The sequence below is a fragment of the Mesoplodon bidens genome (genome assembly GCF_964165515.1).
Source record: "Mesoplodon bidens genome assembly, chromosome: 8".
In the NCBI taxonomy this organism is placed as follows: Eukaryota; Metazoa; Chordata; class Mammalia; order Artiodactyla; family Ziphiidae; genus Mesoplodon; species Mesoplodon bidens.
Window position 1 is genome coordinate 102,525,870 of NC_138165.1, and position 15,060 is coordinate 102,540,929.

General features: G+C 39.0%; 1 protein-coding gene across 10 annotated transcripts in view; it reads left to right on the forward strand.

Annotated features, from left to right (window-relative positions):
• The first annotated feature begins 1,854 nt into the window (after positions 1 to 1,854).
• Positions 1,855 to 15,060, forward strand: part of MFF (mitochondrial fission factor) — a 38,379-nt gene continuing 25,173 nt past the window's right edge. For 8 of the 10 annotated variants that reach the window (XM_081242718.1, XM_081242716.1, XM_081242719.1 and 5 more), the window contains exons 1-5: positions 1,855 to 1,970; positions 6,383 to 6,494; positions 7,262 to 7,439; positions 8,368 to 8,588; positions 9,508 to 9,677. In XM_081242718.1, the coding sequence (XP_081098844.1) occupies positions 7,402 to 7,439; positions 8,368 to 8,588; positions 9,508 to 9,677 (429 nt within the window). In that variant the 5' untranslated portion in view covers positions 1,855 to 1,970; positions 6,383 to 6,494; positions 7,262 to 7,401. The remainder of the gene's footprint in view (positions 1,971 to 6,382; positions 6,495 to 7,261; positions 7,440 to 8,367; positions 8,589 to 9,507; positions 9,678 to 15,060) is intronic. The other 2 variants (XM_081242721.1, XM_081242722.1) reach the window with 2 other exon arrangements.

Below are 15,060 nucleotides of genomic sequence, written 5' to 3' on the forward strand. Positions count from 1 at the left end.
AATTCAGAAGTTATCTGGATTAGGAAGAGGGAGAAAATTTGAGTTGGAAACCCCATTGGGATCAAAGCTCCAATGGGACACTTATGAAGAAATGGCTAGAACTAGTGTAACAGGATGAGACAAAATGGTCTGTTAATTTTATTTAGATTTAAATACCACTTTTCCCACAAAAGATTTGAGGCAATTGTGGGTGAAAAGACAGTCAATGATGGATTGAATCATAAACAGGAATGCCCACATTAATGACGGAAGAGACAGAACACCCAGCATGAAGCTTAATTACAAAAAACAAGGGAGCGGGGCTTCCCTGGTGGCGCAGTGCTTAAGAATCTGCCTGCTAATTCAGGGGACATGGGTTCGAGCCCTGGTCCAGAAAGATCCCACGTGCCGTGGAGCAACTAAGCCCGTGTGCCACAACTACTGAGCCTGCGCTCTACAGCCTGTGAGCCAAAACTGCTGAAGTCCGAGCACCACAGCTACTGAAGCCCACACGCCACAACTACTGAAGCCCATGCACCTAGAGCCCGTGCTCCACAACAAGAGAAGCCACTGCAATGAGAAGCCCGCGCACAGCAACGAAGAGTAGCCCCTGCTCACCAAAACTAGAGAAAGCCCACGCACAGCAATGAAGACCCAACGCAGCCAAAAATAATAAGTAAGTTAAATAACTAAATTTATTTTTTAAAAAAAGGGAGCAGAGTTTCCAGGTAAGGGAGAGAAAGAGGCTTTTTTTTTTTTTTCTTTTAGAATTTACTACCAGTTAGGTGTAACTGGTAGGTGCTTTCATGTATTGATACTACACTCTTGTCTAATTTAACTTAACAGAATCAACTGATGCAGGAAGATTATGGTTTATCAAGATTAAGGGAGAAGACTTTGGATTTGGTAACTGGATCACAACCTCATTTGAAAGTGAATTCGATTGGACAGGAGTAAAAACCAAACTGCAAGTAATTAAGATGAAGAAAGATATTAACACTAGTGGAGCAGGAAGACCCTTACTTCTAAAGATTTTGGTCATAGTGGGCTTATTCAGCTTGGTCTCTAAATTCTCCCCGAAAGTTTGGCTTGGTAATGGCTGATCACTCCTAAAATCAATCTATTCTTAAAGGATGAGTTGTCACTATTAAGAAGGGGCCCAAGAACGAAATTCTCAGAGGACTTCCTAAATGGGTTTAAAGAATGGTAACATCTCTGGAGTATCTTTAGACTCTAGAGAAGTACCTACTCATGTGTATGTCTTTGGCTGTTTGTTAACGTCGAGGCACACAAAGTATTCCCTGAATTGGCTTGTCCCTCCCATCGTTGATGAGCATGGTACTGACTTTCCCCCGGAAAGTCGGTGGTTAAGTGGTTAGATGCAGACAATTCTTGGAAGTTAAACAAGGCTGCTAACTACTGTGAAACCTAACTTCTCCTTTTCCGTGATTCTCATCTTTAAGGATCAGTGGAGCCGGTCAGGGCAGGGGTCACTGTTTAAGGAAGACATAGAGGGCTTGAAAAGTCGTCAAAATTGTACTATAGTGTTTAAGAATCACTTGCAGAACTGGCGAAATATGCAGATTCTTAGGCCTCACACCAGTCCTGATTCTGATGCAGACAGTCCTGAAAACTAGTTATTTAACTAGCTACTGAAGGTTTACCTTGTAAATAGGAGAAGCGGTTGGCGCACCTTGCCCATAACAAAGATGCCGCCTCATCGACGTCGTACTGCCCCCGCTCCTATGCGTGGGCCGTACGTCCGCCCTTCCTTGCGTCACATGACCACAAACCTGCCTCAACTACGGCTCCTGGGAGGGGCCAATCCCGGAAGTTCTCGCGTCTTTCCCCGCCCGCTGCGGGCCTCTCTGGCCCGTGATTTGCCAGGGCGCTTCCGTGCGCTCGGCCAACGGCCTCTGACAGCGCCCACCCGAGCGCCCCGGGAGCCGGCGGGCGGCGGTCCTCGGCAGGGACCTTCAGCGGGCCCAGGGGTGAGTACTGACGTCTTCCCGACCCGAGACCCGCGGCCCGAGCCGGCTGCCGGGCCTAGCGCCGCGGCCCTGACCCTCCGTCGATGGAGGGACCCGCTGCGGCTCCGGCCCGTTCGTGGTGTGGTCCTGACCGGAGGCCCGACCCCAGAGCCTCTCGTCTTCAACCCTGGGCTTTCCACCTCCTTAGGACGTACTGAGACCTTCAACCGCGGTTTGGCTGGTAGTCTTCTCTCATCCTTCTCAGCCAGGGTCCTGGTACCTCTTAGTATGACCTTGAACCCGATGCCTGCCTTTTTAAAAGTAGTTTTTGGTTTGTTTTGTCTTTACTTTGTGGAAAAGAACGTGTTCGAAAAGAAAGGCCTTGTTGGAAGCCCAGGTACCTTGGCGAGGCCCCTGGTCGGGCGATGTGTAAGCATCCTTGCTCGCAGGTGTGGATGCCCGGAGATGCTCCTAGATTTCATTCCAGGAGCTGGGAAATGGGGAAAGCTCGGATTCCCGTTCCGACAAGCCTCTGACCTTCGTCTGCAGGAGGAGTTCCGCTTATATGGTATTTAGAAGAAAACCCTCGGGTGCGTTCTACAACTTTAGAGCAAGGGGCATTCTCGAGGGAGGAGGATGCTTTCAAAAGTGGTGGCGTCTTTTAGTTGCAGAAGATAAAAGCTTTAGGGCCCTTGTTCCCAAATATAGAACCAGTTGTTTACAGGCCTCTCACCCCACTGAGAGACTTTAACTGAAGGATTTTAAATGTTTTCTCTCCCTAAATGAAAAACATTTGTTTCAGTGTCTGAGATCCCAGAGGAAAAACCCTTAGGAAGATAGATTCAGAAACAATTAGAGCGATTTAGATGTACCTAGTAGTCTCTTGCCCTGTAATTAAATTGTGTGTGGGACCTGCTATCTATTTGGTTTCAAGCACTCGTGAGTTGGTTTTGCTGGGTTTTTCCAAAAGGAAATTGTGTTTTCTATCCCTTCCTGTCTGATAGGGCTGCCTTATTTTATGATTACAAAGTTTAGCTGTTACTGTCCTCCCTTCTTGTGTTGAAACTTGTTTTCTGTGGATTGATAACCTTATTTTAAAATTCGTTAATTTGTATTTTTCCAAGTTTTCAGTGATTTTTCTTTAAAAATTAAAATTAATCCTGGGTTACTACACTGTGATTTTCTAATACACCCATTCTTTAAGTATAGTTGCTTGAAAAGAGAACTGAAACAGGGTGACTGTATAAAAGCCTTGAACTAGGTCCACATAAGCAACAAACAACCCAACATTTTTTTTGGTAATTGGAGAATTATATAAATCTTTACAACCACAGTCAATTTGACCCAGGTTGTTTCTGTGACTTCCTGGGCTACTTCTTTGCATCCCAGTGTTCTAATATAGAAAATAAGAAAGTCAGGCTTGAATCATTGTGTCCCCAAATTGGGACACTTTCCACGAGTGGGATGTGACTTGACTTTAGGTGGTTTGCAGATGAGGGTTTTTTGTATGTTATGTTTTTGTTACGTGTCTTTATATATGTACATTAAGTCCATGGTTTAAAAAGTAATGTAAGGGTATTCCCTAGTGGTCCAGTGGTTAGGACTCAGCACTTTCAAACCCAGGGTCTTGAGTTCAATCCCTGGTTGCGGAATTAAGATCCCTCAAGCTGCATGGCCAAAAAATAAATAAATAAAATAAAATAGTAATGTAAAATTTCCTTTTAAAATACACTTAAGATTTTTAAAAATTGAGTTAAAGAAAAGATTGAGTATAGCTGAGTGTAAACGTAGTGTGTGAGTATGGAAAAAAAAAGCAGGAAGTTGGTAAGTTACTGATGGTTGGGAACCACCGGGCTTAGAAAGTAGAGATATAAGATCATCTATGATTCTGAGAGATTTTTGTCTCCTTAGTTATATCACAGAGACTCATGTACTTGTTGCCTAGTAGATTGTAAGTGACAAAATTGCAGTTAATATCTTAACTCCAAATGAGAAATTTATTTTCTTTATTGCCAAAAGATATTAACAAAAATGTCACAGTCTAATGAGGGAGAGAAAAATCAGATTTTGATCTGTTTTACCTAAGCAGAAAAGCCAGTAATTGGAACAGTACAATGCTAAATCTTAGTAGAAAAGTTCCATCTACTTTGTAAGTAGCTCAGATTGGCTACAGGAGAATTTGACTTTTTCCAGAAGTTGTCTTTTCATTGTCCACCTTTGTGATCTAAGTCTGTGATACTTTGCAAACTCAGGGAGTCTTAGAAGATGTTGCTGTAAAATGAAATGTTGAGACCTGTGGGATGTACTAGTGGAAAGTTAATAAGGGTGAAATGTAGTAAATGGAATGTGGAGAATAGCACATTTCAGGGAGATAATATTTTTCTAGCAGTTGCGTCCCTTGTTTATTATTATAAAGTTTCAGTTTATAATGTCCCAAGGCTATACTCCTTTTGAGGTATCTCTTTTCAGTGTTAGTTTTAGCTGTGCTTCAGATATATACGCACAAGTATAAGAAGAGTATCTCATTGAGAATGATGCACAGAAATTGATGAGAGATTGCCTATGGGGACCTAGGTGGTTATAGGATAGGATCTGGTGGGACACTTTATTTTCTTTGTGTGTTCTTTTCTTTTCTTTTCTTTCTTTCTTTTTTTTTTTAACATCTTTATTGGAGTATAATTGCTTTACAATGTTGTGTTAGTTTCTGCTGTATAAGAAAGTGAATCAGCTATACGTATACATATGTCCCCATGTCCCCTCCCTCTTGCATCTTCCTCCCACACTCCCTATCCCACCCCTCTAGGTAGTCACAAAGCATGGAGCTGATCTCCCTGTGCTATGCGGCTGCTTCCCACTAGCTATTTATTTTACATTTGGTAGTGTATATATGTCCATGCTACTCTCTTACCTCGTCCCAGCTTACCCTTCCCCCTCCCTGTGCCCTCAAGTCCATTCTCTACGTCTGCATCTTTATTCCTGTCCTGGCCCTAGATTCTTTAGAACCATTTTTCTTTTTTAGATTCCATATACATGTGTTAGCATATGGTATTTGTTTTTCTTTTTCTGACTGCACTCTGTATGACAGACTCTAGGTCCATCCACCTCACTACGAATAACTCAACTTCATTTCTTTTTATGGCTGAGTAATATTCCATTGTATATATGTGCCACATCTTCTTTATCCATTCATCTGTCGATGGACACTTAGGCTGCTTCCATGTCCTGGCTATTGTAAATAGTGCTGCAATGAACATTGTGGTACATGACTCTTTTTGAATTATGGCTTTCTCAGGTATATGCCCAGTAGTGGGATTGCTGGGTCGTATGGTAGTTCTATTTTTAGTTTTTTAAGGAACCTCCATACTGTTCTCCATAATGGCTGTATCAGTTTACATTCCCACCAACAGTGCAAGAGGGTTCCCTTTTCTCCACACCCTCTCCAGCATTTATTGTTTCTAGATTTTTTGATGGTGGCCATTCTGACTGGTGTGAGGTGATACCTCATTGTAGTTTTGATTTGCATTTCTCTAATGATTAGTGATGTTGAGCATCCTTTCACGTGTTTGTTGGCAATCTGTATATCTTCTTTGGAGAAATGTCTATTTAGGTCTTCTGCGCATTTTTGGATTGGGTTGTTTGTTTTTTTGATACTGAGCTGCATGAGCTGCTTGTAAATTTTGGAGATTAATCCTTTGTCGGTTGCTTCATTTGCAAATATTTTCTCCCATTCTGAGGGCTGTCTTTTCATCTTGTTTATGGTTTCCTTTGCTGTGCAAAAGCTTTGAAGTTTCATTAGGTCCCATTTGTATATTTTTGCTTTTATTTCTGTTTCTCTGGGAGGTGGGTCCAAAAGGATCTTGCTGTGATTTATGTCATAGAGTGTTCTGCCTATGTTTTCCTGTAAGAGTTTTATAGTTTCTGGCCCTACACCTCTGTGTGTTCTTGTGTACTTTGTACCATGTGCGTGTGTTACTGGTTCAAATTAAATACCAAATTAAAGTTGGGAATGAAATGAAACAAATATGAAATTAAATACTGAATGAAAATAGCTGGATGAAAATTTAGCCAATGCATTTGCTCCTCCTTAATTTGTGTGTCTATATATACACTTATATATACACTTATTTATATACATAAGTATTAAGATTCTTTAAACATAAGTATTTTTCATCAGGTTTGTTTTCCTTTGTTTCAAGTCAGAAGCAATGATTATCTTTTATCTTGCATTAACTAGTGAATGGCTGTAGGGTTCTGTCTCTAGGCCTAAAATTGGTGGTAAGCTTTTTCATTTTTTCTTTATTTATTTTACTGTTTTTTTTTAAGGTAAGGTTGTGCGTCTTTAGTGACTTTCATTATTTGGAGTATTTCCAGCAGTGAATCCCTGATGGGAGTACATCTAGTTTTTCAGTTAGCTCCTGTTTTTTCTCCCCCAGGGACAAAAGTGGCTCTAAATCCAGCACATGCATATTGAAGCAAGTTAAAGGATTTAATATGAAGCACAGAAACAGATAATGCCAAAAAGCAAGCAATAGTTGGTACACTTTTGTGAGTAAAAATTTTCTTTTGGCTCTATTTTCTTAGTCTTTAAACCATTTGCATGCAAATTCTTAAAATTCACACATTTTGGTAAAGAATAAAGGGTGCAAGTTAGCAGTCGTAAGTAACCATTTGTCAGGGCTTAGCCCCTTAGCAACCTCTAAGAACTCTCCAAAGCATGTCAGTAAGGTAGAGTTTAAAATGTGTGATATATCTCTGACATGGAGTTTAAGAAATGTCCCAGCTATGGCTTACATTTATACTGTCTTTGATTTTTTATTGACCTGGATTTATATATAATATCTTCTGCTGAAAATGTAGTGTAATTTGGTTTTCAAAGTTGTTTCCTTTTAAAGAAACCATTACTTATACATCAAATATTAGGTTACTTCAAATACATTTTTCTGCCCTTTACATTATTTTCATAATTTTTTCATTTGTACCTAGGCTGAAAAAGAAAAGGATCTTTTTCCCCTTTAGAATATAATAATTAGAGGAGTTTTATGGCAAAATGTTTTCTTCTAATCTGACTTCACATTTGTATATATATTTGAGTAGCTTTTCTTTATCCCGTTTGCAAAATCATAATACAGTGACTATGCTTAAAACAGTCTTTATATTTTTTTGAGGTATAGAATAACTCTTCTTAGGAGAGATTTGAAAATTGATTTTGGTTGAAATCCAAAAATAATTTTAAGTAGATATTTACTTTTATTGATAGTTTTCTTATGAAATGAATTGTTGAAATACTGATTTTTATTCTTTCTTTTTTACAGCTGGAAAAGCAGTTTCCGTGTTGTTATGTACACCTCCAAAAAAATTCAGATCTGTAGGGGAATTGTTGTGTAAAGTAAAATGAACTACAGGGAGGCAGTATTTTAATAGCTATTATAAACGTGTATTTACTGTATTAAAAATGAGTAAAAGAACAAGCAATGACACATCACTAGGAAGGTCAGTGACATTTTATTCAGTTGAGCTGGCATTATAGGTTTGAGACATAGTTGCTTTAAAGCTGATTACCCATAGGTTAATCATGTTCTTTTACACTTCTGTCAGCATTTTGTATCTTGGGGCAACTTCCTTTCTGCTGCATTTCCCTGGAGCATGGACCCCTTCTCTGATTTAGGTTTCTCAGTACATTTGTTCTGTCTTTCCGTTTAAAGGCATGCCATGTTTTTTTAAAAATATACATGTAAATATGATACTGAATACAAATTAATAGTGTGAAACTTTCACACTATAGTCCCTCAAAATGAATGCAAACATTAAGGATTTTATTAGTATATATTCTGTATTTGGTATTCATTTCATCTCAGTCATCAGATATACATTCAGTAAGTTTTAATTTTTATTTTGTGAAATTCAGGGGGTTGCTTCTTTTTTAGTAAATTTAGAATTAACATTATTTACCTTATGAAGCTGATTTTCGTCATTAAAAGGTTTTATTTTTTCCATGCATGACACGAATTTCTAATTTCATTTTTATAAAGTTCTAGCAGCTTCCCTTCATATAATTCATTAGGAAATTTCTATTTAAGTTTTATTTTAGGCATTTTTTGAGTTATGTAAGCAGCATGCATATCTATTTATGCAGAGAGGAAGAGAGTGTATGTGTGTGCACATTCGTCTTGTGGTTATACAATAATTTAAAAAATTTGCTCCTAAGCAATATCCTCAAGGTGCAGTTTCAACTAAGTGAGAAGGTATTATGTTGAGGAAAACATTTTCTTCAATCTTTTATTTTTCCTTTGTATGTATTCAGTACTCACAAATGAGATGTCTGCTTTGCTCTTTCTAAAAGGTGTTCTAACTTCACTACATAGAAAAGACTGACATTTTAACACTCAGTCATCCCTGTCTTTAAATTTTTTGCCCGCAGAGTGAGTGGGGCAGCATTTCCTTCTCCCAGTGCTGCTGAGATGGCGGAAATTAGTCGAATTCAATATGAAATGGAATACACCGAAGGTATTAGTCAGCGAATGAGGGTCCCGGAAAAATTAAAGGTAGCACCACCAAATGCTGACCTGGAACAAGGATTCCAAGAAGGAGTTTCAAATGCTAGTGTGATTATGCAGGTTCCAGAGAGAATTGTTGTAGCAGGTATTTTATATTTGTTTATAAAGTTGCCTGATAAATGTATTTTATCTATTTTTATGAAAACTTTTGGGATTTTTCAAAATATTACTTAGAAAAGGGGTTGGGAAATGCAACTTTACATTTTCTTCAAAAATTTTATAAATTGCAATAGTCTGAAATTTCAAATAGTATTTTTTAATAATTCAACTAATTATTGAGATATAATTTACATACATAAAATAGTGTAATTTTAAAGTGTACAGCCTGATGAGTTTTGACAAATGTATACTCCTACGTAACCTCTCCCGCAGTCCAGATATAGAACATATTCATTACCCGCCAAAAGGTTTCTCATTCAGTTCCTACCCCTCAATTCCAGGCAACCATAATCTCCTTTTTATAACCAGAGATCACACTTGTCTTTCCCAGAGTTTCGTATGAATGGACTGATATATTGGGTCTGGCTTCTTTTGCTTAGTGTAATGTTTTTGAGATTCTTCCATATTGTTGCTATATCATTTGTTCATACCATTTTATTTCTAATATTCCAGTGTGTGGATAAACCACAATTTGTTTATACATCCACCTGTTGGTGGACATTTGGGTTGTTTCCTTTTTGGTGCTATTAGGCATAAAGCTGCTATGAAGACATGTGTTTTCATATCTCTTAGGAGTGGAATTGCTAGATCATATGATAAGTTATGACATTTAACTTTATGAAAAGCTGTCAAGCTATTTTTGAAATTGGTTGTACCCTGTTATATTCCCATCAGTGACATATGAGAGTATCATTTGCACCACATCCTTGCCAACACTTTGTATTGTTAGTCTTTTTAATTTTAGCTATTGCTAGTGGGTGTGTAATGGCAAATACATTTTAATAAAACCTATGTCTTTAAAAAATCTCCCTCCTTTCCTTTTTTTTTTTTTCCCCTACGCTTAGGAAATAATGAAGACATTGCATTTTCAAGACCAGCAGATCTTGACCTTATACAGTCAACTCCCTTCAAACCTCTGGCACTAAAAACACCACCTCGTGTACTTACACTAAGTGAAAGACCACTAGATTTTCTGGATTTAGAAAAACCTGCTCCAGCCCCTCAAAATGAAGAAGTAAGTGCTAGAGTTTTAACATCATCTGTATTTGAAATAATAGAGACAGAAGCAAAAGTTAAAGAGGAGTTAAGAGGCTATAAATCATATCATTGGTAATATGTAGTGGAATCCTTTTGCACGGAATGTTGATTACTATAAATTCCAGTTATAAATACCCCAAATAAGATACTATGCTGTTGGGTTTTTTTAATTTAAATATTATATTTCAGGAAAATGACAATTTTGTGGAAATCATTAACATTCATGTGGTCTTGAAGGATGAGCTTTTATGGCTGGGAGTTATACTTTAAGCAATACAGAAAAATTTGGGAAGTTTAGCATGGGAAAAAATTAATGCATCACTTTGTTATAAAAGCAGTCTGGCAAATGGCAAAGAAAGCTCTTTTTTCCCCTTGATACTACCTATTCTCCCTGCTTGCTGAAAAGTTTCTACTGAGTTAGTTACCGTATCGTGTAATGTTAATGGCCTTGTTGACCTAAATATGATAGTATATGGACTAATAAGGTGTTAGTCGCAAAGTTCAAATCTTGCCTTTGCTATTGATTCAGGGCCCATCTTGTAAGACTCCTTCTCTGTCTTTTCTGTAGTTGCAACTTTTTCATGATAACTTCTAAATTCCTGTGTTGTCATGATGCTAGTATAAAACAGTGTGCAAAGATATGTTTTTATTGATAAGGGCACTGCCCTTGTCTTTCATTTTTCATATAATCCTTTCTTAAGAGGGTAAATCACCCATATAACCTACGGGAGTGCAGTTTCCTAGTACTAGGTATGGCCTTTTCTTAGGTTGGAAGTTTCAGCTGAGGTGACTCAGATACTACACTCGTAGGTGCCAGTTTAGACATTCTAGGTATTTACTTGGTGAAAAGTACTAAATTTGAATGTTCACACGATCAAAAGGCACTAAGGTACTTGCAGAATTGTACTGATATTTATTTAACAGACATTTTTTGAGCTTTTGTGTAAGACACTGTGCAGTGAGACATGGTTCCTTCATAGTGGTCTGAGTGAGGGGAAGACCATTACGGCTGTGAATAATATTGTCTTGGAATGAGGATTCTGCCAGGAGAGAAACCCTCCCTTTGATATTCTTCAGGTTTTGTTTGTCTTCTGATCTTTATGCTCCCGCCATTTTAGACACTTATGCCTACTTGGTGTGAATAACCAACTGAAAACAAGATGAGTACTGTCTCTCAGTAGACCTAGGTTTTAAGCCCATGTGGGGTTTACTCCTGCTGTAATTGATATTTAGTCAAATGTGGTAAATGTCCAAAGTGTATAGCACTGGAGTGAAAAGCTGAGGCTGAGAATTAACCTAATTTTGAAGGCCTACTTTGCTACTTATTAACCACATAACTTTGGGCAAGTTATTTAACAATTCCAAGGCTCATCTCTAAAATAATGATAAGAATAATGCCAACTGCATACGATTATTGAGAGAATTAAATGTAATATGTGTAGTATGTTTAGCATGTTCTAATTGATGTGAAAAGCTCAATAGGTACAAATATCATTGTTGTGAAAGCATCCTTGTGGCTGAAGATTTGGAAGCATCTTAAGTGTCTATCAAAAGATGAATGGAGGGCTTCCCTGGTGGCGCAGTGGTTGAGAGTCCGCCTACCGATGCAGGGGACGCGGGTTCGTGCCCCGGTCCGGGAGGATCCTACATGCCACGGAGTGGCTGGGTCTGTGAGCCATGGCCACTGAACTACGTGTCTGGAGCCTGTGCTCCGCAACGGGAGAGGCCGCAACAGTGAGAGGCCCGCGTACCGCAAAAAAAAAAAAAAAAAAAAAAAAAAAAAAAAAAAGATGAATGGATAAAGAAGATGTGACGCACACACACACACACACACACACACACACACACACACTGGAATACTACTCAGCCATAAAAAAGAATCAAATTTTGCCATTTGCAACAACATGGATGGACTTGGAGGGTATTATGCTAAGTGAAGTAAGTCTGAGAATCTAAAAAATACAACTAGTGAGTATAACAAAAAAGAAACAGACTCACAGTTATAGAGAACTTAGTGGTTACCAGTGGGGAGGGGCAATAGAAGGGTAAGGGTTTAAGAGGTGCAAACTGTTATGTATAAAATAAGCTACAGGGGCCTCCCTGGTGGCGCAGTGGTTGAGAGTCCGCCTGCCGATGCAGGGGATACGGGTTCGTGCCCCGGTCTGGGAGGATCCCATATGCCGTGGAGCGGCTGGGCCCGTGAGCCATGGCCGCTGGGCCTGCGCATCCGGAGCCTGTGCTCCGCAACGGGAGAGGCCACAAGAGTGAGAGGCCCGCATACCGCAAAAAGAAAAAAAAAAAAAATAAGCTACAGGGATGTACTGTACAACACAGGGACTATAGCCAGTATTTTATAAAAACTATAAATGGAGTATGACCTTTAAAAATTGTGAATCACTATATTGTACACCTTTAATTTATGTAATATTGTATATCAACTATACTTCAATTAAAAAAAAAAAAAAACCTTTGGCAGGAGCCAAATCCTGAGATGCAGGAGAGGAGTTTCCGATATTAGTACTAGTTGCCTATTAAGAGGAAAGCAAAGGTGATGATGTGTGCTTCAGTCCATAGAAGGGTCAGGTGACCCTTAAGAGGCAATCAACTAGTGAGCAGAGGAGAAAAGGGAAGGAACCAGAGTTCTGGTAGCTTCTACAAAATGGATTGAAATGGAAGGGTAGTAAGGCCCTGAGTGCTGATAGCATTGATGATTCATTTAGATGCTACTTAGAATATATCTAGTAAGATTCCCTAAATCAGTTATTCTGTAATAATCATTTTACAGCATATGCCAAGGTTTCTCAACCTCAGCACTATGACATTTTAGACTAGATAGTTCTTTGTTGTGGTGAGAGCTGTCCTTTTGCACTGTAAAATATTTAACAGCATTCTTGAGCTCTATCTACGAGATGCCAATAGCATCCTTCAAGTCATGAAAATCAAAAATGTCTCAAATAACCAAGAGGTGGAAACACCCAAATGCCCTTCAACTGATGAATGGATGAGCAAAATGTGGGATATCCATACAGTGGAGTATTATTCAGCTGTAATAAGGAATGAAGTACTTATACATGCTCCAACATGGATGAACCTTGAAAACATGTTAAGTCAAAGAAGCCAGACAGAAGAGGCCATATATTGTATGATTCTGCTTACATGAAATATCCAGAATAGTAGTTGCCAGGAGTTTAGGGGAGAGAGTAATTGGGACTGACTGCTTAATCATGGGGTTTCCTTTTGGGGGGATGAAAATGTTCTGAAACTAGATAGTGGGGATAGTTGCACAACATTGTGAATGTTCTGGGTACCACTGAATTGTATACTGTATATACTTTAAAATGGTTAGAATGGTGAGTTTTGTGTTGTGTTTATTTTATCACAATAAAAGATGATCTGCATACATTGCCAAATGTCCCCTGGAGGGAAAAAATCACACCCAGTTGAGAACCACTGGCCTGTGGCAAGAAAGAAGAATACCTGAAGGTGACTTATGAGGAACACTATACAATTTTTGTTTAAAAGCCTGACTGATACAAGGAATAAATTTGCAGAAAATAACGTACTGACTTCTTAAACTGGCTTCAAGTATCCAAGTGAACCTATGAAGAGGCCTTAAAACAAGAAGCAGGTAATCCCCCTAGCTCAGAGAGGATTTATAGAATCTGGAGGTAGAGGAAACTGATGAACCTATCAGTATGCCTAATCTCTGCTAATATTCAGAAAGACCGTTGCTTGGTGATTCTACCTACAGGGAACTAATAAAGCAACTGTGCAATAAACCATCTGATCTGGGTATGAACTGCAAAATACACAAATCATGACAGCTCTCAGTGTTCTTAGAATAGGTTAGGCAGTGTGAATGAAGAGAAAGAGGCTGTGACACTGACACTACCTCCAGATGGGAGCCAGTGAGAGAAGATCTTCCAGAGAACAAAAAGGAAGAGCTGTAAAGAAAAAGAGTTGGAGAATATGAGGACTTGACACAGCCTTGAAGCAGTGTGACCCAGTAAAAAATTTGGACTCCATCAGTATATCCCATCACTCAAGCAGTGGTTTTCTTTGAAAAAATCAATTACAATAAATGGCCAAGAGCTTTGTGAGAAGACCACTGAAGTGGGAAGAGAAAACAAATTGAACTAAAGACAGATTATAAGAGCTTTTGCCTGAATTGGCAACTTCTACTTCAAAGAAGAGAAGGATGAGAAAGCCATTCATTTTTGCAATAAATCTGGAACAGCAGTGAACCCCAAATGTCCCAAGAATTGGGAAGATTGGGAAGGAGCAAATCAATTGGTCTATATAAACCCTGACCTGGTTTTGAAAAAGAACAAAGGCAATGAATGTTTTCAGAAAAGGAAGTGTATCCAGGCCATGCAAGCCTTACACGGGATGCCAAATACTACAGCAACCATGTACAAAGTGTCTAGCTCAAGGGCTAGGAGGAGATATATCCAGCTAGAACTGACTGCTTTAAAGAATACACTTGGAAAGCAGCTGCTCTAGAAGCTGTCATTAAGGACAACACAAAGGCCATGGGTGTCTAACAGAGGGCTCTAGGTCTGTAATCCAACAATCTGTAAGGACGTAGCAGGTGGTTATCAGTGCCGGGTTATGGTCCAGTTCAATTGCCATGACAACCTGGAGGATGTGAAGTGAAAGAACATAGTTGACCTGAAGTGTAATGAGTGACTCAGCCATATGGCACATCATAAAACAAATGTGGAATTGGGAGACTGGGATTGACATATATACACTACTATGTATAAAATAGATAACTAATGAGAACCTACTGTATAGCACAGGGAACTCTACTCAGTGCTTTGTGGTGACCTAAATGGGAAGGAAATCCAAAAGAGAGGGGATATATGTATACATATGGCTGATTCACTTTGCTGTACAACAGAAAGTGACACAACATCGTAAAGCAACAGTACTCCAATAAAAATTAAAAAACAGAAAAGAAATGTGGAAGGACTCCCGGACACTCAGAAGGACTTAAAAGGGTCCTGGCAGTAGCTCTGAAAATTGAGAAGCTGATGAATGTGGGTCGGATCACAATTTGGTGATGGTTTGTTTAGCTCCCTTTCCTTTCCCCTCCTGTAGAAAGAGGAGCTGGGGCTGTGATGAGTAGAATGGAGCAAAAGGGAGAGAAGAGGAAAAAGAACAGCTTAACTAATTGTATGTATGTATGCACGTTCATCCATGGAAGATTCAGAGATGTGTACTCACATCCTTTGTGCAGTTACTGTTTCATGGCCCTATCGCACGGGCATTGTATTCACTGCTGACACGTGTATTCCATGTTTCCTTCCCATTGGGTTCATTATTTTTCCAGGTAGTTTATTATTTTAAATTTTGGA